The following is a 26,856-nucleotide window of genomic DNA, read 5'->3' as shown; positions in this document are numbered from 1 at the left end:
ACCTGACCATTTAGGAGTCTGTGTGGTCCAGTGGTAAAAGAAACAGGCTTGTAACCAGCAGGTCCCTGCTTCAAATCCCAGCTGAGCCACTGACTCATTGCGTGACCCTGAGCAAGTCACTTAACCTCCTTGTGCTCCGTCTTTCGGGTGAGATGTTGTTGTAAGTGACTCTGCAGCTTATGCATAGTTCATACACCCTAGTTTCGTATCTTATAAAGTGCTTTCTGATGGTGGTCCACTATTAAAGGCACTATATAAAATAAAGATTATTATTATAATTATTATGTATAATGTGTACAGAAAGGATTTTTGGGGTTATATTCTGTTTTTGCAAGATTTAAAGGCATGCTACCGGTAAAATATTCATGAGTGCTGTGGCTGTTGCAATAGACTACAGATGCTTCCTTTAGGTTTAGGTTCACTGATATGCCCTCCCCCTTGGAAGCCATCTACCTTCTATTTGTTTGTATTTTCAAAATGTTTTATTTACAATGCATTGTAGGTTTCCACAGCAGATCAGTGTCGATCATCCCCCAAAACCATGATCTCCTGCAATAAGAAAGCACTCTACCTGCCACAGGAAATGCCAGCTACTCATATTGAATTTACTGAGTACTATTTTCCAGATGAAAAGGATTACCCAAGTAAGTAACTTGTCAGAGAGCATTTGGTCTTCCCTCTAGATTTAAAAAAACTATAAAAGCATGTCATAGCATTTTCTGACTTATTAAATATTTACTGTATGTAATATGTTTTCCTCCCTCTGACTCCAGTTCCCTGCCCTAATCTGTATGTGCAGCTCAATGCACTTCAGTTGGTCCTGGATGCCAGAAGCATGGTGTGGCTCAACCAGTTTCTGTTGGACCTGAGGCAGAGTTTGGAGCAGTTCATGGCTCTTTACAAACTGGATGATGGTGCAAAGACAGATGAGCATGTTGACATCAGGGTGGAGGGACTTATGTTAAAGGTATGCAGCATTGTTTGAGAGTACATTTTTCTTCCATTTCACTGTAGATTAAAATGTTACAGTATGTCTTTGGAAGATTTAGTGTGAGCTTCTAGAAGTTTTAGCTGTTTTCTAAAAGTACTTTTTTAATTGAGATGACAGATGTGGTTTCACAGTACTCTACTGCTCATCCTGTCAAATATGCCCTGACAATAACCAACAAGTGCACTTCCTATTTTATTCTCAATGGATTTCATTCCTAGTCCACAATAGTTTCCTATTGTTTTTTGTACTTGAGTTTTTATGAAAAGCTGAATGATAGGTTTGTTACCCCTGCAGTTTAGAATAAAAGATGAGATGCAAATTTAAAATATTACTACTTTTACTTCTCACCTGCATGCTTGTTAATTAAATCTTTAGAAAAAACGTGTTGAACAGAAGGGTTAGCACCAGCGAAATAACATTTAATCTGCTTACTTTGTAGCTCATTGTTCCTACTCAGAAGGAGCTGGAAAGACATCAAGACCTCCCACAATCAATTTCCATTCAGACATCAGAAATGATTGCCACCAATACGAGACATTCTGCAAAATGTACCCGTTCTGATTTAGAGGCTGTGCTTCAAGATTTTAAGGAGTTTGAATTCTTTAGGAAGACGTTTACAGATTTTCCCAAATCAGAAGATAGTTTTAATCTTCTGCACCCGATATTTCATAGACATGCTCATGAACAGGATACAAAGATGCATGATATTTATAAAGGCTTTGTCACCCCTATGTTGAGCACAAATGCACTAAAGATCTCAGCTGCTACAGACTTGTGGGCTGTACATTTTTCTCAGTTTTGGATAGACTATGAAGGAATGAAGAGTGGAAAAGGTAGACCGGTCCCCTTTGTAGATTCTTTTCCTTTCTCTATCTGGGTCTGCCAGCCAGCCAAATACACACAGTCCCAGGAGCAGTCTCAGACTTCTAGAGCACCAGCTTTTAACATTCCAAAAAGTGAATCAGCAGAACTCAGCGACCGAATGCACCGCAAGAAACTTCTGAAGGATTATTATAGTACAGACTGTGAATCTGTAACCAACGGAATTAAGAAGCCTGCCTCTCTGGATAGCATTCCAGTGTCTTCTCCCTCTCCTCCCAGCTCTTCCTTAATCCCTGACATCCAAATTCTGGTCCACGTTCAGAAACATTTAAGTATGCAAGTCAATCACTACCAGTATATATTCTTGATGCACCTCCAGAATTCAATCAAAACACTTCAGCAAAATATACAGAAGGACATGGAGGAAGTAACTGGGAAACATTCAGCGCAGACTAACATTTGTATTGGACTTTTGCTTAAAAGTGCTGAAGTTGCCCTCTTACTCCACCCACTTCCCCAGACAGACACAAGGACTAAATCACCAGTTTCTGATAATGTAAGCCAGATAGATGCGGATATTTCTCCTTCTGAGAGCAGAGGACACATGGAACAAGGGAGTGAACCATTAAATGAGAATATCGGCAGAATATTTGAAGATGCTACAGTTACACACCTTGATATCTCTTCGGTTGATGATTTGCTCTGCAAGCAATTTGGGAAATTGACTGTGCATAAATCAGTGCCACTTCAACCTTCCACACCTAGTTCATTCAAAAGTTCTTTTGTGGAAGAAAACTGCTCTGGAACTGCTGTTGAGATAAGTTCAGCAGACTGTGATGACTCTTCAGAATTGCTATGCAATCTGTCAGCTGCAGACCACCTGGCTGTAGGTGAAAATAATGGTGAAGGGCTAAGAAGCTTTGAATATTGTAAAGAAGTTACTCAAAACGAGTTTTCAAGTATGTTAAATAGCAAGATAAATGGGGGAGGAGACCCTTTAAGTGATCAACGTGCCTCAAAACCAGAAGCAGACTTACCATCTCGAGACTTGAATGGCGGCAAAGAGAAACCTCCTGTGACAAGGTTGTCTCAGTCAGTATCGAGGTATGCAAAGAATTTTAAAGTGTCAGGAAATCATCAGTAGCAGGGTTGTTTTATTATGGTTGATTTAAGTGTAAAATAGGTCGGCATTTGACTAGTATAGTTTTAGGCCCCCCATCAATTACTCCTGTGTTCTTTCTCCTCTCTAGCGGCAAGCCATTTGATCTGTGCTAGAAGTTTACAGTGAATTCCCAGTATTATCCCTCCCTTTTTGAGTGCACCCATTAACTTAATTCCCCCAGGAGAACAAACCTTTCTGTGTGCATGTGAGGAATGAGCAAGCTTTATGTAGTTGGGATCTCACACTAACTATATACTGTTATGTCAAAATATAAACGTCTGGTATTTATCAAATATATGAAATACATCATTCATTTAATATATTATATTGCAAACAGTGGATTACATTTAGCATTGTAAGTTCTTCATGTTCATTCTAGAAGACGCTGAGCTGTGAACACTTCGTCCCTGCTAATGCATGGAGTGCAAATCCTGTATAAGACATTTTAACCCCTCCACATTTTAAAATGGCTACACCTAAAACACACTCCTTAGACACAAGTTCTATTTGCACTTAACATAACAAGTGGTTCTTCTGATTGTTTTGTGAAGCTATCAAGGCATAATCATTCCTACGTTCAGGTCTGAGCCTGCAGCTGAATATTGGAGCACTTTGTGAGAACAAATTACACCTTTTCACTGTTTAACCAATCAAACCTTCGTCTGATCATCCAGTACAGTGACTGCGGCAAAGCAGGCTAAAGATCACAACTTTCATGACCTGGATTCGTGAGATTCCTACAGCTTTCTGTCTGTTGTTTCCAAGAGTATTTCCGGATGATAAAACAGCTATTGAATTACCTCTTCTGTCTCTTTGTCTGAAGAAAGATTGTGACTTTTTGTTAGTGAGTTCAGCTGTCAATGTTCAATACAGAAAAACTGTTTTAAAAAAAAGTTGGTATACACTTAGAAAAGGAAGTAATTGCAGAACAGAAAAAAGCTGTGAAGGAGTAAGAAGTTTTGGAACTTGTAAAGACAGTGTTTACTAAACAGGAAATATATGTATTTACTGTACAGTATTTAAAGGAATTCAGATTTTGTTCTTCTCGTTTTCCAGTGGAAAACTTATAAAGGAACGCTCACAGTCAAGTTTCTCTGTGTCTTACAAGAATGTGAAGAGAAGTCCATCTTTGCATTCCCTTGGCAACATCTCCATTGACAGTAACTTGCTAGAGGAGCACATGTTGGAAAGTGATGGGAGCGACAGCATTATTCTCACTGACAGAGGTACCTGAACAGTAAAATGTTCTGCATGCTGCATAATTTATCATTTTGATGTGTTTATTGTTCCATTTACAATCAACATCAGTTAAAATTGATCATTCAAAAGGATTGGTCCTCACATAGTTTTGTAATAAAGCTCTTATGTTATCACTAGATGTCAGTAGTCATAGTGTCACAGCAGGGGTGATGGACGTTTTATTAACTTTTATGGGCAACAAGAGTGTATCATCCAGTCAAGATTGTGTATATAAATTGCTACAATTGGGTTATTGCCATTATTTTATGTTTTTAAATTGACCAGACACCCATTTTGAAGAGATTTTAGCTGGGTAGTTTGTCAAAGGCTTATCTGTTTTTCATCCAGATACACTATGCCACATTTATGGTAATAGAGAACCAGACCATTATGTAGTCCTGGCAGCTTCATGGATTAGTCCCCAGTGAAAAACGCGATTGCGGATCGCGGTGCGATTTTCAGGGAATGCACCCTGGGTTGCAGAATTATTGATTTTCCATGGCAACAAGCCTAACTAGTATTCATATGACCAAATTCATGTTTTTTAAACATTCCACAAGGTGGCGCAGTGAGATTTTTGAATACCTATGCTTTGTTTATCTTGCTCAACCCGTTCTTAGGAAAAACAAACGACTCATTTTAGACACTGACATCTTGTGGCTATTAAAATCCTCAGCTAAAATGGATACATTTGTTAAGAGCTCAAATGTGTCTGGAGGCAAAAGCCACTTAGGAAATAAAACAGCAGCTGATTCTGCTCAGGAATACCCAAGGCTCTTGTATGAGGACGGGGGTAAACTGTTTTGCAGACTGTTATTGCACATCAGAGGAAATCAACGATCGCTGCTCATTTAAAGTCTAATTCCTATCTCTGAAATGTAACTAAAGGGAAAGAAACTGCAGCAAGGCAAACTACACTAACTAGTTAATTTCAGCGCTCAATGGAATCTCGCCAGGACCATGTAGCAGTCTGCCATGCATGGGTTGAAATGTCTTCAGAAGCGAACATCCCACTTGAAAAGTGCGAAGTACATAAACTCTGACAAATTCAGCAGATGCTGAAAGTAGCTTCAGTCTCCATAACCTCATAGTGTCTGATTGGCGCCAGGGACTTTCTGAAGAAACAATCAGAGCCCTCTGTTTCCACTACTTCAGTGGGAAAGCAGAACTTTAAACACCTGACACAGTCCTGAGAAAATGAAGAACACTTTTTAAATTTTTATTTTTTTATTTTTCTTTCAGTCAGTTTTATTCAGAATCAACACTATTTGAAGGAATATGACATTTGAGGGAATTGAACAAAATACTTGCAGTATTGCTTCTAGTTGCAGTTGTTCACTTTCAAAGTATTTTTTGTTCATAGCAGTAAAGGTTTAAAATTGCAAAACGCCAGGATTGATTTGATCATTTATTTTACTTTTCTACCTGCTGACGGTGGCCTCAGAATTTTGTTTTTAGAAGTACTAAAAGTTATTAAAGTTTCAATAAATGTTTTTGTGTATACATTCTGCTACTGTTATAGCATATATTATAATAAACTTTGAAAACAGGCCTATAAAAAAAAGAAATTGACAAAGAAGTGGATTGGTTTTAACTTTTAAAAGGCTACCGCAGAATTCAAGAATTTCTGTTGCAGAAGTCATGGACCCTTGCTGCAGAATTTGGAAAAATTTGCCATGGTTTTCACGGGGGACTAATGGATATGCATCCATTGCTTGTAGCAGTGTTCTGTGTAAGCCATGGTGAACAATGTCTTTTGCAAAAGTCAGATTCTCTTGCTGTATTATGCTGTGTTGTGCATTCTATTGCATGGTAACAGGACCTGTGTTAAATAGAACATGCAGATGTATTTTTACCTACTGGATCAAAGTAGCCTCTAGTGTCTCACATTTCCAGAATGAATGGCACCACACTCTGGATCAAAAAGGATGTATTTCTAGTTATGTTACATCCTGCTCGGAGCAGAAAGTACATTCATTTATGCATGTCTTTCTCATGTCTGTTTGGTGGTGTTGAAAATGTGCTTACTTGGATTACTCATTTAATAGTTAAATTGCTGTTTTGATATTAAGCTGCCTAACTAGTAATTTCTCTGGAGTGTGTTGTGTGTGTGTGTGTGTGTGTGTCTATATATATATATATATATATATATATATATATATATATATATATATATATATATATATATATATATATATATATATATACACACAGTGCCTTGCAAAAGTATTCAGACCCCTGACCAATTCCCTCATATTACTGAATTACAAATGGTACATTGCAATTTCGTTCTGTTCGATGTTTTATTTTTAAACACTTAAACTCAAAATCAATTATTGTAAGGTGACATTGGTTTTATGTTGGGAAATATTTTTAAGAAAAATAAAAAACTGAAATATCTTGCTTGCTTAAGCAAGATATTGTCCTGTGTCCTCGTTAGGGCAGTTTCTTTCATCAGTGCAAACTGGGAGCTTCCACAGCACAGGGGTTGAATACTTATGCAAGCAAGATATTTCAGTTTTTTTTTTTTTTTTTGAACGAAATTTCAATGTACCATTTGTAAGTCGGTAATAAGAGAGAATTTGTCAGGGGTCTGAATATTTTGCAAGCCACTGTATATACATATGTGTGTGTGTATATATAATTTATTTATTTATTTAACCCTTTTGGCAACATGTTAAAATTAAAATATAGATTGTCAGGTTTCTCCTAATATGTGCTGCAACAGAGCTGCTTTATTACAGATGCAATCTCAGAAGATATTTCAGTATCTGGTTTCAAAGACACCATGAGTGACCAGAGCCCTGCTGAAAGTGCAAATGAGGCACTAGGAAACGAAGGTGGAATGTCACCAGATGCAATCAGTGCTGCTTCTCAGAGTATAGAAGAAAACACTAAAGATTTGGTAAGATGATGATCTGTCTAAAATCAATAAAATCTTTGTGCTTATATGCAAGAGTCAATTTTAAAGGTGCTTATTTCATTGGTCAACATTAAATGTAAAACTTTATGGGTTTTACCTTAACATTCATAAACCTGATTTTTTTTTTTTTTCCGTAAACTGCATTTCACTGTATCTATATTGTATTGAGTAATATTAATAAGTTGGTCTATAAATCACCCCTATGGGGAAATCCCAGCTGGATTAATATATAGACCCCTATGCATAATTCAGCACTAGAAAGCAGTGTGGAGTTAATAATTAGTGTAAACCCAGTTTGTTACTGCTGATATGCTGTTCAGAAGAGAATGGGCAGTGAGGACTGTTTTTACATTGATTTCCTTTTTTTAAAGATGTCTGTGGTGGTTTTTAAAATATTTGGGGTTAACTGCGGAGTCGACATCAAGGGTGACAGTACAGCTGTTTGCCTCCAGATCAACCGAGTGATTCCAAGTCAACTGGGAAATGTCAGTGTTAGACAGTATCTCGGCAACCGCAGCATGGGTAAGAACATCTCTCGGCAGCACTGCACTGAAAAACAACGAACAGCATCACAGAACCTTACACAATGTTGCTTTAGTCAGAGATTTTGTTATTTTATTCATGTATTGCCACACTAACATTTTAATCTCTTAAAATAAATAAATAAAATAAAACCACGCACATTTGTAGAACATATATGGCCAAGGTTTCCAAACTGCGGCTCCTGGGCACTTCCAGTGCAGCTCCGGGTGAAATGCTGGATGACGCCCACTTTGCGGCTCAAATGAACTGAAGAAAGAGAAGAAGAATAAAGAGGAGAAAGTAAAAAATGTGATTGTTATGCTCTCTGTTTCATTCATGTTTTATATTCTTTTTCTCTCTTCTTTCTTTGAGCCTGCATGTTCACTGCAAGGGCATTTCTTCACTTAGGACCTTCGACACGGGCGCATGTTTGTTTCGATCACCTGGAGTGAAAGCTGGTGTTCCGAAAATCTGCACCTCCCCCTCAAAATGGGCATCCCTGTAGCACAGATTGGTAGATTTATCCTGAAAAATAGCATTTCACCTCAAAATGATTTGGTTAATATATAATATGACTGATAATAAAAAAAAAAGTCACGCAGGTGTAGTTTGCGCAAGTAGCTCAGATTTCTGGGTAACACAGATTTTCAAAACACCTGCTGTGCACTTTAAAGTAAATTTCGTAACTTTGATTAATGTGCTCGTTCATTTTGTGGAGACAATGGCATTGAGTAAACCCTGCACTAGTAATAAACAAAAGTATGAGGATGAAAACTGAGAGGAAGAGTTTGCTTTCACTGAAAATAGTGGTAAACCTCTTGTCTCACCTGCAACAAATCGCTTGCACACTACCATGATGCTGATTTAACGACTCAAGGAGGTTTTATATGGTATGCAAATGTCCTGATTCAGATGAAGGAATCTTTATAAAATAGGAGTGTTGGCGCTAGACTAGAGAAGGCATGTTTAAAAATAATATTATATTTACATATCTTGTGTCTTGTCATGAGCAGGTACTGTAATCCCTTTGAAAATAAATACTGCATTTTATGTGTTTTTTCGTTAAATCCATGGGCGTCCACAGAATTAATTTGGGGGGCAAGGTGTTTAAAACTAGTTGGGGTAAAGTGGTTTTTGTATCGCATAATAATTATTACACTTCTAAGCCTCATTTACAATTACAACACTTAAGCCGGCATAGGTCCGGATGGCAGCAGAGATCCTTATTTTCAGGTCTGTTTAATTCAAGAGCGCAGACTGTGCTGCACAGTAAGGGGATTTTAAGAATACACGTTAGCTGCTGTCTCCATGTATAAAGTTATTTTAACCACACAGGAATGTGTAGGAATAAAAGTTGAAAAAAAATTAGTGTGGTTTAGCAACATACGTTAAACAATTCTAAATTTACTTTGCAAAGAAAAACCACAACCAAGTAGAGCAGGAAGTGTAAACTGTAATACAAAAATGTCACCTACTGAAATATTGCAGTAACAAAGTGCATGTTAAACATACTGCTTCAACCTAACTGAACTATTTAAAACAAACAAGCACAAGCTTAAACAGCATGATACTGTGATAGTCATCAAGAATAGGTCTGTGTGTCTCCAGAGCCAGAGCACTGGCACACCTAACATAGAGGTACAGTATTACAATTTTGTACATGTTCAGGAGCAAGCTATTTAATTATACTTGGCTTAAACTTAAGCATAACTTAGTGAGTTGGGTAATAATGGATAACTGTATTAGCAGTATATTATTATTATTATTATTATAATAATAATAATAATAATAATAATAATAATAATAATAGCTATTTAGCAGACAGTTTTATATAAGGCAACTTACAGAAGCTAAGCTGTCAATACTGGTATAGTTCTGGTGTCTCCGCCTTAACATACATTAATACAGTCTGTCCCTTTGTGTGTAACTTATTTATCATGAATATTTTATTCACTTAAACTAAGTATACACTTAAGCAGGTTGGTGATGTGCAATCACATTTCTTATAAAATATTACTTTAACAGTAACAAAATGCATTATGACACAGTCCTAAGTTTACTGTTTTCTTTGAGACTTAATTCAAGCCAACAATTCATTATTTTACTTGAATAAGAAAACACAGAACCATCGGTTCATAACGTATTTTATTTAGATGTTAAACCATGAACAGTGATGCATATTCACAATACCCCTTTTTACTTTCAAGAATTAAATGGAAATAATTGTTACTTAATTGGTCATTCTGAAAACTGCCTGTATAATTGTAGCTTACTTGAAAGCTAAACAGAAATCATTATTGATGTACCTAAAACAAATGCTGTGTTCATTTTAGCACATTATAGTCCTTTGCAGCCTCTTAACAAAGAGTGTTTCATTTTCTTTTTTTGCCAGACATTTTGGTGTGGAACTGTATTGATAGCGTTTACGTTCCTGACAACGGGACTGCACATTTTTAAGTCGGTGCACAATGCATGTGCTGAGTTAGCTGTATAAAAAATCTATTAAATAAGTATCACCGCTATATATTAAAACAGGAATAAACGCTTATAATACACTTAAATTGGATCCATTTTAATGATGCAACATTGGTAATGGTTTTGGATTTTGAAATTTGAATACACTATGAGATGTTGTGATCAGGATGGCTTTGCAGGGGTGATGTCAGACCAGAAATAGACTCCACAACCAGGACTGGCAGATGAAAACTGAGACGCTTTCGCGGTCAGTATATTTATTAAATAATAAGAAACAAAAGTTGTAAACAAAACACACGACTGAAAGTAAAGGGCTCGTTGGCCAAAGTAAATAGACAGACAAACAAACAAACAAAGTGGACGGACAGAAAACAAGTACCGTGCTGGAGCTTCCAGCACGAAATAGCAATTGTTAACACTCTCTCCTTCTCTGTCCCGTTCTCCACACACTCAGGGTTGTGTGTTCGTGAGTGAAAACATGCAGTTTTTAAGCATCTGTACCGAGGCTGTGTTGCTAATCAATCGTTCAGTTGGAGTCTAGGTACAACTGCACGTGAATTAATAAAAGGTGCAATTCCCCGTGCTCGCATTATTTTACCTGCACGTGAAGTGCTGTGCAATTCCTTGTGCCTAAATACAGATATACATTTTAAACACTTGTGCTCGTAACCCATATTTTTATATCCCATGTGTTTTATACATAAACGCCAACATTAACACACTACATACAACATAAAACACTTAATAAACATAAAGGGGCGGGACATTCCACCACAGATGTACACTAAAACGACATACACTTAAGTTGGGTAGACTATCTCAAAAGCAGGGCCTAATTTTAGAGAGAGAGACCGTTAGAATCTGAGGCTAACGTAGCAATGACTTGTTGAGATGAGATGGAAGTGTACACAAATAACATGAGAACCACATGGCGTGGTAATGTTTATTCTGATACTAATTCAGGGAGCACTTTGTCAACCATCCAGCACTGCTGTACTAAAACTATATAAACACCATCAGACCAGATCATACTTGCCATTTTTGTGTTGTGTTCAATAAATGGAAGAAAAAAAAAATTCAAAGATAATGGAATCTGGCTTGACCTTCAAAAGATAATTTCTTAAAAGGGAATTGAAAATTCCAAAGTGTTTGAAAAGAAATGCATTTTTCTATAGCAAGTTCTAATGTTTCACCCTAATAGATTGCAGCTACAGAATGCTTGAAATAAGAAAAAAGCTTAAAATTGAGTTGTCAGTTTTTATATAGGGCAAAGTTAATTTGCTAGCTGCCCTCAAAACCAGAGCTAAACTGTAAATACGTGCTCTCTCAGTAATCCCATTCTACAAACTGTAATTAAAGATGGCCCAAATCAGTCCCTACATTACTTATCATTGTACTTCATTCACTTAACTTTTAACTTAAAAGTTGAATTGTGTGAGATAAAGCAATGCTATATTTATATTTGAAGTTCCCAAAAGACTAATGTTTTTATTATTTTCATTTTCTTGTAATTTGTTTTGCCCAATGCTTAAATGTAATTTATTTTTCATGAGACCCAAAGTAACTATTATATAACTGTATTTATTCAATGATAACCAAATGGGCAGTAAAATGTAATTTTCTTGTCTCGCTTCCTTTTTAGGTTCTGATCACTCCTCGTTGCTTCAGCACAGAAAAGCATGTCCAGAAGTGAGAGTGCGAATGGGAAGCGAACCTAACGCTGCAGCACATTCCCCACACTTCCTGCAGTGTGAGCTGGACAACTTCAGCGCTGACTTGCTGATGTCTTCTATCGTGAACCTAGGGCAGTTTACAGAGGGAGATTCCGTTTCAGACGTGGTTCCAATGAAAATTACAGTTTCGAATACAAGCATTAATTTGAAGGTAGGACAAATATATTTGTCTGTTTTAGTTCTAATAGTTTTTTTATTATTTTTAATTTCCCGTACTGATTAAAAATAATAATACATAGCATATTCAAGTTCATTTTAACCCTTTGCAGTCCTATATCGGACCAGGTCCGACATTACAATTTTCCCTTTCCCGTCCAATGTCAGACCCTGTCAGACATCATCAAAAAGATGTAAAAAGCACAGGTCTCTAGTAGTTTTTTCTCTGGAAAAAGCAGAGAAAACCTTTCAATGGCCGAATGAAACTGAAAAAAAGGGTGCATCTAATAGCTCCATCCACTACAGAGATAACACGGACATAACAAAGGAAGTAGCTGCTTCTGCATCCAGGAGTTCAGGAGTTTGGTGATAAAATAAGTGATCAGGAGAGGATTTATCAGTGTGCACGTCTATAAAGAGGTATATGAAAAATACAGCGAAAAAGGGGTGGGGCGTGGCTGTAGATACAGTACTGAGTCATTTTTCGATTCAATGCATTGTAAACCCGATTTACTCTGGAGGGAGGGAAAAATATTAACAGCGCGTGTGAAAATAAATTGGACCTGACGAGCGTTGAATAAATGAACTGCAAAGCAAAGGGTTAATGGTAAACGTGTGTTGATTTTTTTTTTTCTTTTTTTGGGGGGGTGAGCAATGACTAACCTTATCTATATATTGTTTTATTTTATACAGGAAATTAGTATTATTATTGGAGAGCGGAACTGTGTTCATATAAACATCCTTTAGTGTCCATATGGTTTGGGTGACTGTATATTGCAGTTTATGCTGTTCATCCATTTTATATCTTGAAAGATGGTGTTTTTTTTTTGTTTTTTTTTTGTTAAATGCTGTGATAAAAACTATTCTGTTTCCCAGAATTCAACTGGCAATTTTATTTATTTATTTATTTTAACCAAATCTAATGTATTAAGAAACAGTATATTTGTCATAGGAGAATTATGAAAGTAGACATCACAGATACAACAGCTCCGCTATTTATAAATAACCTTGTGAACAAAGAATAATGTTTCACCTCTTCAGTAGCATTACTGTACGTGAAAGGTCCATGTATATCGTCCTTTTGTAGCTCAAGAACATTACCTGTCAATAGATGTCCTGTAAATAAGTAATCGTTCACTTAGAAAAATGACAACAGCTATGCTTTTATATTTTTGTATTTATTCACATAATTTGCTTTTGATGGTTGTACCAAATAACAGCTATAATGTAATGTTTACCAAATTTCTGTTTAATTATAATTTGATTTTGCATTCCGTAGAACAATTTGCATTATCATTTGGGATAGTTAGAATTTTCAGTTTATATCATTCTGATTCCATTCATAATCGTTGAATCTAGTGTACTGCATTTTGTCATCCTGTGTATTCTTCTAATATCAAACAAAAAATGGGAAAACAACCTGTTAGAATAATTTATATAAAAGAACCAAAGAACTAGAACTATTCATCTATAATCCATGATTGCAAAAACTATAAAACGATAAGGGGGTTAACAAATATTGTTGCTGTACAACTTTATGCTTTTACTACTATAAATATGTATGTCTGTTTTCATTAGAAGCTTAGGTCTAAATAAGTGTAAGCATCCTCCCCCCTCTTTCTTGAAAGGATGACAGTCGTGTAAACCCATCAGGTACCCAGCCAGCACCAATGGCACTGCACATCAAGAACCTTTTAGTACAGAGGAACGATGACGGCTCCTTCTCTCTTGGTGGTATGTATTTTTAATTAAATCTCACACAGAGAGATTGGGAGAGGATGTTCCTTTAGCCTTAATCCAGAGCAAAACTTTCTGGACATTGTATATCCAATCTGGTGGAACCACTGGCGATGTTGTATAACATCTTCAATTATACACGGCATTGAAGATATCATTGCAATGAATCAGTTGAAAACCACTGTTCTAAGGCATCAGTGAACATTTCTCTTCTAAAGTCTAAAACAATGTACTGTATGTTGAGGCTCATTTTTTTTTTTTCAGCAGGTGACAATATATATTTTTATTTTTTATTTTTTATTTTTAATATAGTTGATGAAACTTCCAGTCCAAAAAAGAAAATGGAAGTCAGGTCTCAATGTGAGATTAGCAATGTTCCAGAGAAACAGAGGACTATGAGCATTGTGTCCCAAGCCACACAAACATTACCAGAAAGGCCTTGCCCTCCTGTTCAGTCACCAAAAAAACAAGAACAAGCAAGCACAAAAAGCTCGGCTGACTTGCAAAAAAAACAGGTGAGAAAGCTTTGTGTGTATAGTCCTGAATGTTTCTGGTAAAATTCTGTATACGCCATTTATTTCAATATGTAATATTTTATTTTAATGGTATTTTGCATGTAGCAATGCCAACCGGTGAATCGTGTGATCGTTCATTTTCTGCACATCCTTAGTAGCATTTAGCATCTACTGCAATGTAGACTAATTTGACCAAACAGTACATGGAAATGTATACATACAGTAAATGTACCACAAGTGCTTATGTGGTGGTGGTGTTTTTTTAATACTTCTGTTTTAAGTACAATTAATACTTTAAAACAATATATATATATGTGTGTGTGTGTATATATATATATATATGTATGTATGTGTCATTATTACAGCTCCTTGAAGAAAATGAGTGTTTGAAGCAGGAACTGTCAAAGGCGAAGTTGGCACTTGCCGAAGCTCACATGGAGAAAGACAGCTTACTTCATCAAATCAAAAGGATGTCTAGCAGTAGCTAAGTACAAATGCTTACATGTACAAGTACAAAAGTTTTCAGAACCAAGAAGGGAAAGATGAACAAGTGTATTGTATTTACTAGTTAGTGGGGACTTATGGTAGTAAAATCAGTCATGAAGAGCATTGAACAAAGTGGTGTGATTTAATATGCAAACAGGGACAGGTGCATTCAGACAGCATAGTGTGGATGTCACATTGGGAAGTAGATACAGATGAAGTACTTTTATTAAGACAGTTTCCTGCAGTGGATATGTATGATCGTTAGAATGTAAAATACAATTATTTGTAATGTCCAGAGAATGTCTTTCAAACGACAGTTTGCACTGTAATAAAAAAAAAAAAAAAATCATGCATCTCTAATTAAAAAAAAAAAAAAAAGTTATTTGCTCTTAATTGTCATTTCTAAAAACTGTTAATGTCATAGTGAGATTAGTTTTCAAGAATGATGTACTGCAGTGCTATGCTGTTGATTTTGTGTATGTGTTGCGTTTGCCACGATGCAGAATGATAATACTGCATAAATCTTTTAGTTTATAACCAACATTTCATTACATTTTTATTACATTAAAACTGATTTAGACTGACAGAGCATTGCATATTTTTATAAGTGTAAAAAGTGGTTTGCTGAAAGGGACAGTTTTAATTTATATAAGTGTATATAAATGTAAACAGGAATCCTCATTTACTGCTACATAGATAATCCAAACTAAATCCTATCTATAACATATGTTTGCTTGATTTGTCTTTTTTCTTTTTGTTCAACAGTTTTACTTCTGCTTTTTGTTACAGTTTAAACAGGTGACTGGTGATTGCATGTGTTACATGTGCATGTGTGTAAATGTTTGCTGTATACATCTGGGTTCACTGATGTTAAATTCACTGGCATTGTCCAATTATAACAGATATGTTAATTACTAGTGGAAAATAATGTTAACAAAGAGTGATTTGAACTGCATACATACAATACTTATTACAACAGGATTCTCATACATATGTACATAAACAGGCGTATACTCTTGTGTTGAAGGGCGGGCGGATGGACGGACGCATGCCCCAGTGGAAATTTATGTTTTCTGCAAACTTCTTGTAAACAAACATTTTTATGAAAACTTTTGTGGATGAGGAAAATTTTACAAGAAATAAATGTCTGCAATTATTTATTTAATCAATTTTTTTCAGAGCTCTGAAAATGCAAATTCAAAAGTATTCATATCCTTTGATGCTATGATAATATTGTCTACAAGGTACTAGAAATTAGGATGATTGCTGTCATTACCACCAAGTCAATATGGGGAAAAAGTAAAGAGCTATCTGAAGACTATAGGCAGAAAATTATTTATTGTCATACAGCTGGAGAAGGAACCATTTGAGTATCCCAACTTCAATTGTTGTTTCTATTATCAAGAAGTCATGGTACTGTCACAACGCTGCCTCAGTCTGAAAGAAAGAAGGTTCCCTTTCAATTCGAAGATGGCCACCAAACATCGTTATGGGATACACTCCTGCCTACTGGTAGGTGTCACTGAGCTCCTATGTCAAAGCTGCCGATAGGCCCCCTTTCCCCAGTGACATCCTCAGTCACACCTCCCAAGGGTACTTAACCGTCACTCAGGGGAAGAGTCATCCTCTTTCGCTTCTCACACTGGTAAGACCTCTGTGTTGCATTGAGCCCTGTCTGCTTATAAAAAGTGCCGCGTAAGCTACTGCTAGTTCCCCTGCACTTTGTGCTGAAAGCTGGCATTGCCGCTTTCATGGAATCAGTAGTTTAAAAATCGTAGCCTTTTTATTCTGTTTCTGACTTTCAGAACCTGCGCGCTCGGTGTGTCAGGCTACTTCTTTTTTTCTATCTGTCTTGGCAATGGTAAGTATTATTAAGAATTGTGTGTGTTTTCACCTCTTCTTACTTCGGAGAGCACTATTACTCCACGGGACCGGGCTTGCCGAGTTTTGCCCACCAGCCGCCTGCGGGCCGCGGTTGGGCCTTGTTATGATTATAGCTAAATGCGTCCCCGTACTTGCGTAGCTCGCTAGCCGCTCTGTGGCTGCTTTTGCCAGGCCAGCCATATACTCCTCACCGACGCTTCCCTCGTTGATGGGTTGAGACGTAAACAGGCTGTGCGGGCCTTCACCTTGGTGTAGGTCGCTCAAATCAATAGACGGAGTGCTCTCCCCTATCTGTCCTGTAATATTGAACTGTTTTTTGTAACGCAGTACTCGGTGCATCAGTGCACCCAGAATGCAGTGCAAGCGGTAACCCGCGGTGCTCGGTGCACGCAATGTTTGGTACAAGCTTTGCACGCAGCGTCGGTGCACGCGGTGCATGGTGTACGTGGTGCACATTAATTTTCCATATACTTAACAAAAAACTGACGATTTAAAACTGACATTTCGAAATCTATCATGAAATACTGCACTACTATTATGGCATCCGGTAGACTTTTGTGATACCATTTGGTAGATTGTTTGATTACATGATGCTTCATAAAAGATCTAAATTATGTTCATATTTGTTTCTGTTCAGAAAAATCTTTCCTGAGTTCGGCCCCCATGATTAACTATGCTTTTTTTCTATGGGCACGACATCCTCATTTTCAGTTTGTGTGAACACATGTACACTGCAGTGTAGTTGAGTTCACCTATAAATTTGTGCAGAATACAATCAGTACCCCAAACCAGGGCTGACCACTGGAGTAAATGCTTAGTGAATTTGGCCCAAAGTGTCAGCCATCCTTCTCTTTGCTATTGTCCACTGTTGCTACCTGCCAAGTTGCATTCCCCCATACTCTTGTCCCATACTCAAGCAACCCTGTAAATACGCGTATTCAAAATGGAATGTTGCCAAGTATGACATGCTGTGTGACATTTATAATTTTGTTCCCAACATTCATATGTTGGTTTTGAACATATTCAAAATGAAATCATAACAAATCAACAAAATCTAAGAGATCCCAAATAGTGCACAATGTGTTTCACTTGCCATAATGGTTTGAAGCCTTTAATGGCATGTTCTTCGTACTATTAAAGCTGAACTGAATGTGAGCCAGACATCAATTTTGGAAAGCTGATTAAATGACACTAAATGTCTGGCACGATCAACAATTCAACTAAGTAACTGGTAGTGGCAAAACAGTTATCTTCGGTTTTGTGTTTCAAACTCAGGAGAACGTACCATTATACAACCAGTGGTGTAGTCGAGATGGAACTTTATTTTCTATAGGCAGAACCTTGATTTAAGAATTAGCTTAAGAATCTTTATCGATCCGTTATGAAAATAATTATATTGCGCCTGACCGAAATCAAATTGTTATTTCTGAGCCTTGCCGTGAATAGGCACTAGGAACAAAAAAAATCTGTGTTAGATTGCCCAGCTGCCACTTTTGATGATACTGATGTAACTTAAAAAAATGGATGGTGAGTAAGCAGATTCAAGAAAATTTCTTCAATCGGTTGTTAGGTTTATTGAAATATGCAGGGAGTCTGGACAAACAGATTACTCGTTCTTACAATTTTTGCATGACATTAAATACCCCTCTGTATAAATGGTCCACCTCCTCTTTCTCTAACACTTAACCAATAGCAAAGGTACAACACATTATTACCATATACTATATGTATTTAGTGTGTGCGTGTAGTCTAGTATGGTGACCTCTGAACTTTGCATTCCATTGCAAAGTGCATTCCTCTTCAGACCCCTGGTGCCCCAAAAGGTCTATACATCTGTTTTTTGTCATCTTCCTTGTTCATATTTCTCTGTATTGCTTGGGACCCTTTGAGTCTAGTGGCATTCTCTTATTCTCCCTGAGAACCTTTGGGTCCAACCGTAGTCTCTGTGAGCCTTAGCCCCTCTATGCTTTGCATTCCAAAAGTCTTAGAGCCTGGCCCCTTCTGGGCCACAGCACTGCTATAGCTTGCAGTCAGTGTTGGGCAAGAAGCTTGTAGGCGCAAGGGCTCTATCAATTGTTAGCAGTACATGCAATTTGAACCAAACAGACTGCTATATGCAATGTTAGTCTCTTTTCAGAAAAGAACACCAGTATAGCTCTGCCAGTCCACATGCGTAGCAAACTGCTATTACTCGTTCCATTTTTTCCAACAGGTACACTCCGAATCGGAGTCTCCGATAACCAGCGTCTATTTTAAATGTTTGTAGAGTCAAGTCACACACAATATCTCCTGTACAATTATCTGATTCAGTCAGTCATCCTTGTGAGTCAATGAAGAGAACATAAAGAACTTCTGTTACAAACTACAGTACAACTTTATGAAGGCTGATCCTTTTTTGTGGTAAAAATGATGACAAAGAACACAGCAAAAGTGTACACAATCATCTTTTTAAAACACAATGATCATACATTATATAGATGTCATTTTGGTCAGTGCAGAGACCCGGGGATTGGAATGAACGACGCCTTTGCAACTTAGTATGGCATTTTGTACTCTGGGGATAACATTGTAAATTTGCAGGAGGAAAAAAATATGTTAAGCTATTTGGTGGGCTGAAGTGTGTGCCAATGTTTTTTCCCAGTCTCTGACTTACCTGGGGAGGTTAATCAAGGGCAACACCCCACCATATTTTGGAAGTAACCAGCCAAAAAGTAACCAGATTATGTTTTTTTTAAACCAGCTAAAAGATTGCACTTACATTTAAGATTTAATATATATTGCAAAAGCAAAACATATTGATACACATTTCTTAAAAAAAAAAAAAAACACAGAAAGTAATGTTATAAACCATTGATTTATTTATCTGCTTTGCAATTTTTTTTGTAGGTACAGGAATTTTTTATTCAGAATGTTGTGTAAAATGAAATTGTCCGAACTGTCGCCAGATAATTTATTTTTAAAAACTGAAAAACAATTATAATTCTTGTACTGATAAATTGGTAACGAATTAAAAATAACAGCGTTTGTGTGATTCATAATTGGGGGGTGAGGACGTGCTATACTACACAGGGCATCGTGGTGATGACCTTATAATCAAAAGGATTAGAAACATGCATGATAGAAATAGCCAAAAAAATAACCAAACCACAAATGACAATATTTACTGCTAGATGCTTTCAAAATAAGCCAAACTGGGCTGGAAAACAACCAATCTGGCCAAGAGTATATAGATGCAGAACTAACACACAGGGTAGCTCTAGCAGAGTAGTTCACACAGGTTAGTTCTCGCAGGGTAGCTCACACAGCATTGCTCTTGCAGGGTAGCTCACACAGCATAGCTCACGCAGGATAGCTCTTGCAGGATTGCTCACGTAGGGTAGCTCTCGCAGGGTAGCTCAGATAGGGTAGCTCACACAGCTTAGCTCTCACAGACTAGCTCTCGCAGGGTAGCTCACACAGCATACCTCTTGCAGGATTGCTCACAATAGGGTAGCTCTCGCAGGGTAGCTCACGACATAGCTCTGCAGGATTTCTCACATAGGGTAGCTCTCGCAGCATAGCACTCGTAGGGTAGCTCACACAGCGTAGCTCTCGCAGGGAAGCTCAGATATTTTGAAGAGACTCCGACGCGGAGGTTCCTGCAGCGTATGAAAACCAACACAAAACAAAAGACAACAGCAGGAAATAGTGCACAACTTAAATAGGGAAGAGAGATTGACAGATGGTACAGCTAGAGGGGATCCCCGGCGCTGCACAAACCCCGCCCAGAAACCAGCGAGAGCACAATGCCAGTTACTGGGAGCAGCTGGGGGGATAGCTGCCAAGTCATGCCCCGCCCGAAAGCCGATATACCGAAAATGCGTCTGCTTCCCTTCCCCCAGCTGAATATGATCAGAAAGGGCAGAACGCCGTTGCTTCGGGATAAGTGCCTGAGAAAGAGAGAGAGGAAAGCAGGTGAGGGCCTTTTACAGTGTCCCCCGAACTACGCCATGAGGCTACATTCAAAGTTATGGCCCATACCCCACTAACCTTAGGGTTAGGGTTAGGTTATTGTTTTGAAATAAACTTTGTTTTAGTACGTAAATTTATCACCCTTATCATGTGATCGTGCTGTAGCATATAATGATGAAGCCTATTACGAGTTGCACACGCAGCACTACCCTGTGTGAGCTAGTCTGTGAAAGCTACGCTTTGGGAGCCTTCGTTCTACAGACATACCCCTCTGGCAGCACCGATCGCATGAGAGATGTACCTATTAAATGATACCTCAAGTTCAATGTACAAATAAAACAGGAATTTGTATTTAGGACTACACCACGATATACAACACTGCTGAATTTGTAAACACTCCATTCAAGCATTATTGTTTAAGATCCTTTTGGCTTTAAATATTGTGTGCACCCGTCGCAGCTGAGGACGGACGGATGGACGGACATTTATATACCCCAATGGAAATTTAGAATTTCTACAAACTTCTTGAAAACAAACTATTTTAGGAAAACTTTTGTAGCAAAAAAAAGTTACGAAAAATACAATTATTTACTTACGCAATTTTTATTTAAAAACTCTGAAAATGCTAATTCAAAAGTATGCATATCCTTTGATGCTATAATATTGTCTACAAGGTGCTAGAAATTTCAATATGACAATGCAAAACCTAATTCTAGAAAAAGCTGGATTGTAGGTGAACATTCTTAGAGTATGAAAAGATTAGGCATAGGATGATTGCTATTATTTATTGTCGTACAGCTGGAGAAGGAAGCATTTGAGTATCCCAATATCAACTGTTGTTTCTATTATCAAGAAATCATAGTACTATCACAACGCTGCCCTGAAAAAAAGGTTCCCTTTCAATTCGAAGATGGCCACCAAACATCGTTATGGGATACACTCCTGCCTACTGGTAGGTGTCACTGAGCTCCTATGTCAAAGCTGCCGATAGGCCCCCTTCCCCCAGCGACGTCCTCGGTCCCGCCTCCTGAGGGCACTTAACCGTCACGCAGGGGAAGAATCATCCTCTTTCGCTTCTCACACTGGTAAGTAAAGACCTCTGTGTTGCATTGAGCCATGTCTGCTTATAAAAAGTGCCGTGTAAGCTACTGCTAGTTCCCCTGCACTTTGTGCTGAAAGCTGGCATTGCCGCTTTCCCGGAATTAGTAGTTTAAAAAATTGTAGCCTTTTTATTCTATTTCTGACTTTCAGCACCTGCGCGCTCAGTGTGTCAGGCTGCTTCTTTCTGTCTGTCCATCTTAGCAATGGTAAGTATTATTGTTAAGAATTGTGTGTTTCACCCCTTCTTACGTCAGAGAGCACTATTACTCCATGGGACCGGGCATGACTTGTTCCCATTGTTGAGTTTTGGCCACCAGCTGTCTGAGGGCCACAGTTGGGCCTTGTTTTGATTGTAGCTGAATGAGTCCCTGTACTCGCATAGAGCGCTAGCCGCTCCAAGGCTGCTTTCACAGGTCCGGCCATATACTCCTCACCGAGGCTTCCCTCGTTGTTGGGTTGAGACGTAAATGGTCTTCGTGGGCCTTCACCTTGGTGCAGGTCGCTCAAATCAATAGACAGAGTGCTCGGCCCTATCTGTCCTGTAATATTGAACTGTTTTTTGTATTCTAAAAACTGTTTTTATTACTGTGTGTTTAAGTCAATCGCCTGCTGTGGCTTTGGCCCTGTCCCCCTGTTGTATGCTACTCTCTGCTCAGACGTGAGACCACGCGGTCAGGGTAGTCACTGTGCTTAGCTGCCGCTGTGTTTTTTAATACCGTGGTGCATAAGACTCTGCCCTTGCTACTTTGGTACCATGGTGCACACAGTGCCCATTGTCGCTGTACCGATATATAGGGTAGTGCAGCACGGTACTCCGTGCGCTTGGTGCGCGTGGTGCTTGACGCTGCGCTGTACTCGGTGGAAATTAATACAAATTAATGTTTCATATAAAGTGTATTCTGTATTTTAATATGTAAATATGCTCAAAGTATTTTACACATTTATTAAGCATTACTTTAGTTATGTATTTTAAAGAATTATAGGCATAATCAATAAACTTCTTTTCATAATTGACTGCATGTGAGATTTAAAATGTGGAAATTTAACCTCCTTCTCTAAACCCATGAATGGCCTTTTTTCCACCATTACAAAGGTAGGTAATTGTCTGCTAACTGAATGACATACATGTGTGTTAAAGCTGTTTAAATACTGTTAAATAAAATACCTTAACTCTTAAGAGGTGCACTTTTCACTTCTTAGTGGTCTGTTTGGACTAGATCTAAAACTTTACTTTAACCTACTGCAAAATTGTAAATGACTTGGTTTTAATTTAAGAACTTTGTTGCTCTCTCCAACATTATCTGACATTCTGAGCAAATCTGGCCAGTTCTGTTCATATGGAATGTTTTAATCTTTGCTGTATTTAGTTGTGAACCTTTATTTTTCCCGGAAATCACATTGAGATTAAAATATATTTTACAATAGAGACCTGGAAACCAGAGTGGTACAGACTCCAAAAACCGCAAAGCCTTTTACATTACTCCCCATAGGGAACATGCAATTGCTCAGCATATGGTGCTTTTAAACACTGCAAACAGAGACTTGGTGACATTGCTGGTATCAACAACTCAGTGGAGCGTCAAACTTGTGTTACACAAACTTGGCTATCAAGCTTGTATAGTTTGCAGGAAACAATGGTGAATGGTAGACCACAAGACCTGCGGCTGTACCTGGGGCATTGAGATACACAGTAGGGACTTTAGCCCTTTCTGCTGCTGTTGAATCTCGAGGTTCTTACATGATTGTGTGTGAATTTGGTTTAGCAACAGAATAGAATAAGTGTTAACTTATTCTAGATTGAAACATCCTATGTTTGTGCACCAGGGGGTGCTTGAGTTTCAATGTCACCACGCCATCAGAATGGTTAATGCACCGAAGATACATAATTGACTATACTGGCTTCCCATTGTTTTCATTTAACAGCTGCTACATACACCTTGGTGATTTCTTTAACATTGGATATTTATTTTTCTCTTTTTACAAAAATAAGGTTCAAATTTAGGATTTTGGTAAATGCTTTGTGAATATTGCCTTGCTCACTTTTTCTCCTAAAGGACAGTTTACAAACCATTCACAAGTATTAACACCTGTCAGGGAAGAGCAAGGACTAAAGCATATGCAGCTAACATTTAGCCTAGCACAAGTGTTTGTGTATTAGGAGTGTTTATATATAATGGCCTCTTCCATTGAATCAAGAGGCTACTGCTTGATTTTATATGACAATTGACTTACAAAACATTTTGGTCTTTTGAATGAATTCAGACTTGTATATAAGCAAAAAACAATCTTCATTTGCTGATATGCTTTATAGTATAAACCTCACTGACTCCTGTACAGTGTACTACAATAATTTATAAAGCATATTGATTGATTTATATTTGTTTTGACTCGTGTTGGGGTTATTAATCAATGGGAGTGTGCTTCCAGAGTATATTTCACTAACCCACCACGCTATTGACACACTGAGTAAATTAATTTGGTGTTTTGTGTTTAAAAAGAGGCAGCAGCCGATTGTAGGTTAATATTCGCCATGTATTTCCAGAGTACTGTTCTGAATATAAAGACAACACTTCTTCTGGTACATTAGGTAATACAAACGTGGAAGATTACATTTTAGGCAATTTTTGCTAATGTTCATAATGCAAATGAAACAAGTAACACAAAAGTACAGCAGTTTAAAATATTACTTAATACTCAAAGTCCAAATGCACATGCCAACATAAAATAAAATACTCAACAATCCTGGAAGATAAACAATCATGTTATGGAAATTACAGAGACAAATGCACCTGACAATAAATAGATAAATACAAATCTATACTTGTGGATTTATTAAGTAAATATACAGTCATCTCCATGTTAGATGTTGGTTTTACAAAGTCCTCAGACACTCGGTATTGTTGACCTAACCCGTCAACCTGAGCATCCATTTCCTTTACCTCCAGTGTGCCCCTGCATCAGGAGCCATCTGTGTATGATACTGCACACACTGATCTCAAAACCTCATGAACGCACGCCCTCATTAATCTGTACAAAACGTGAGGTTTTGATGAAGGAGACTTTTCTGAATAATGGCATTTCATTGGCCACCTTACACCAAGACTGTATGTCATAAAATGTGTCACAGCCTGATTTTATTGGAAAAAGTGTATTATTTTATTTTTTAGGTTGTACTATATTTGACAGAAGAAAATAAAGCAGGCTAAAACCCTGCAGCAAACTTCTTGTGACAACAAGAGTTGGGAATACAGTAAAAGAAGCCGTGTTTAGTGGTGTTTTGTTTTTTTTTTCTTCTTGAACGGGTATATTGAAATCCAGCACTCACAGCTCTCACAACCAGTGCTGCACAATACATACGGGGAAATTATGCAATTTGTGGTCTGGGCTAAGAAACTTAGACATTTGTCATGACCTACATGAAAACCTTAAGTGGCACAGGAAAGATATCATATTGAAAGGTTAATACAGCATTATTAATAATAATAATAATCAATAATGTGGTAATGTGTGTACTTCCGAAAACAGCCAATTCATGTAATACGTAAGACTAGTAAAACTGCAGTTATTCACGCCACGAGGCAACGCGGCGAGGAAAAGCTAGATAGCTAGCTGGATAATTAAGCCCACAGTAAAAGATGGAGTAGGAGTTATTCCATCCCTGGAGAACTAGGTTCAATCCTGGGACACTGGCTCACTGTTCACAAATGAATACATCAATACCTTTTAGTTAAACATGTAATTTAACAGTTGTCCATACCTATAACTATAATGATTTTTGTTTTCAAACCCCACCTAAATATAGGCTACGAAATGCAGCAGCAACAATAGGCTTCGCTTTTGCAGATGAGAGCTGTTCATTTTATCCACGCCCTGCTTATGGTGCTATCTTTCTCCCAGACGAGCAGCTGAAACGACTTCGCGTGGCGCTGTAGCGGTTTGTGTTCTTTCAGCTTTTGAATCGAATAGTGAGGCAAGGAACGCGGAGGCACGCCGAGTGAGAGTGAATGTGTGTGTGTGTGAGGGAGAGAGAGAAAGAAAGAAAGAAAGAAAGAGAGAGAGAGAGAGGGGTGATTATATGTATGTGTGTGTGTGTGGTGACAGTCCAATAGAGCACAGTGTTTCCAGGCAACCGGCCCAGCGACTGCTAGCACACTCACTCAGTCGGCACCGTGCTAAATATCCGGTATTTCTACCATTCCATCATTCCGCTCCAGTGGACAAGAGGGATTTGTTGTAGAACAGTGCGTGTGTTCAGTCCGACCATAAAGTGTTAGTACTAGTAGCGGCAGGAGTGTCCGAGAATTTCATTGCAACATGCAAAACAAATAGAATGATCTGCGCTATTACCAGGCATTGAGGGATCCCTTCAACTGGTTCTTGGTTGGATATTTTGTCGGCGTTCTGTTCCCCCCTCAGCGTGGTACTTTGTCAAAATGGGAAAGGAACAGGAACTCTTAGAAGCGTCTCGTACTGGGAATGTGATTCTGGTGGAAAAATTATTGAGTGGTAAAAAAGGATTATTGGGCACCGCATCTGGATCTATACCGCTCCCGAGCTTGCTGAGGTATGTAAACACACACTACGCTAGTAGTTCACTAGCTAGTACAGTACTTGACTGAAGTAGCCTGAAACCATATGACCATTAAAAAAAATAATAATAATAAAAAAAAACTATTCTTTGGCTTTTGTTAAGAATTGCCCATGCACATTGCAAATGCAGGGAGAAAAATGATTATTTGTGTGTTAAATAAAAAATACACCCACAAAATTGTATAAAAGAACTAAGGTACTGTTATGTAGCTTCACATGAACTATTGTATGTATATGTGGGTGTCATAACATATCTTTGTGTTCCATGTACAATACATGACATGAAATCTATGCATTGTCGGACATCTGCTGTATATGATAATATATGCATGTGTGTGTGTGTGTGTGTGTGTGTGTGTATATATATATATATATATATATATACACAACTTCTGGTTATATTACACAACTTCTGGTTTAATTGCCTCCGTGATTAATGTGCTGAAAACATTTTTAAACAAGTATGTAGCTTATTTGGCCATTGCGGTTATGTATGGTCTTAGTTCAGTTAATGCGTTGGGGGCCATACTACTACTCTTAATAGAAATGCCAGACTGATTCAGTGGACA

The 26,856-nt window shown here is 37.8% G+C and overlaps 2 protein-coding genes across 9 annotated transcripts in view; both read left to right on the top strand.

Annotated features, from left to right (window-relative positions):
• LOC121318442 (UHRF1-binding protein 1-like) overlaps positions 1–15,881 on the top strand; it is a 41,222-nt gene extending 25,341 nt beyond the window's left edge. The window contains exons 12-21 of one of the 2 annotated variants that reach the window (XM_041255126.1): positions 503–644; positions 774–967; positions 1,431–2,917; positions 4,032–4,201; positions 6,959–7,119; positions 7,509–7,659; positions 11,777–12,018; positions 13,652–13,757; positions 14,073–14,275; positions 14,641–15,881. In XM_041255126.1, the coding sequence (XP_041111060.1) occupies positions 503–644; positions 774–967; positions 1,431–2,917; positions 4,032–4,201; positions 6,959–7,119; positions 7,509–7,659; positions 11,777–12,018; positions 13,652–13,757; positions 14,073–14,275; positions 14,641–14,763 (2,979 nt within the window). In that variant the 3' untranslated portion in view covers positions 14,764–15,881. Of the gene's footprint in view, positions 1–502; positions 645–773; positions 968–1,430; positions 2,918–4,031; positions 4,202–6,958; positions 7,120–7,508; positions 7,660–11,776; positions 12,019–13,601; positions 13,758–14,072; positions 14,276–14,640 lie in introns of those variants that run through there. The other variant, XM_041255127.1, reaches the window with a different exon arrangement.
• A 9,712-nt stretch (positions 15,882–25,593) lies between these two features.
• The window catches only part of LOC121318441 (ankyrin repeat and sterile alpha motif domain-containing protein 1B-like), a 220,716-nt gene continuing 219,453 nt past the window's right edge, over positions 25,594–26,856 (top strand). For 3 of the 7 annotated variants that reach the window (XM_041255122.1, XM_041255118.1, XM_041255117.1), the window contains exon 1: positions 25,594–26,261. In XM_041255122.1, the coding sequence (XP_041111056.1) occupies positions 26,131–26,261 (131 nt within the window). In that variant the 5' untranslated portion in view covers positions 25,594–26,130. The remainder of the gene's footprint in view (positions 26,262–26,856) is intronic. The other 4 variants (XM_041255125.1, XM_041255120.1, XM_041255121.1 and 1 more) reach the window with 2 other exon arrangements.

The sequence above is a fragment of the Polyodon spathula genome, chromosome 7, assembly GCF_017654505.1.
Source record: "Polyodon spathula isolate WHYD16114869_AA chromosome 7, ASM1765450v1, whole genome shotgun sequence".
NCBI classification, from domain to species: Eukaryota; Metazoa; Chordata; class Actinopteri; order Acipenseriformes; family Polyodontidae; genus Polyodon; species Polyodon spathula.
Note: the sequence above shows the minus strand (reverse complement) of the source record. Positions and strands in the feature narration are given on the sequence as shown.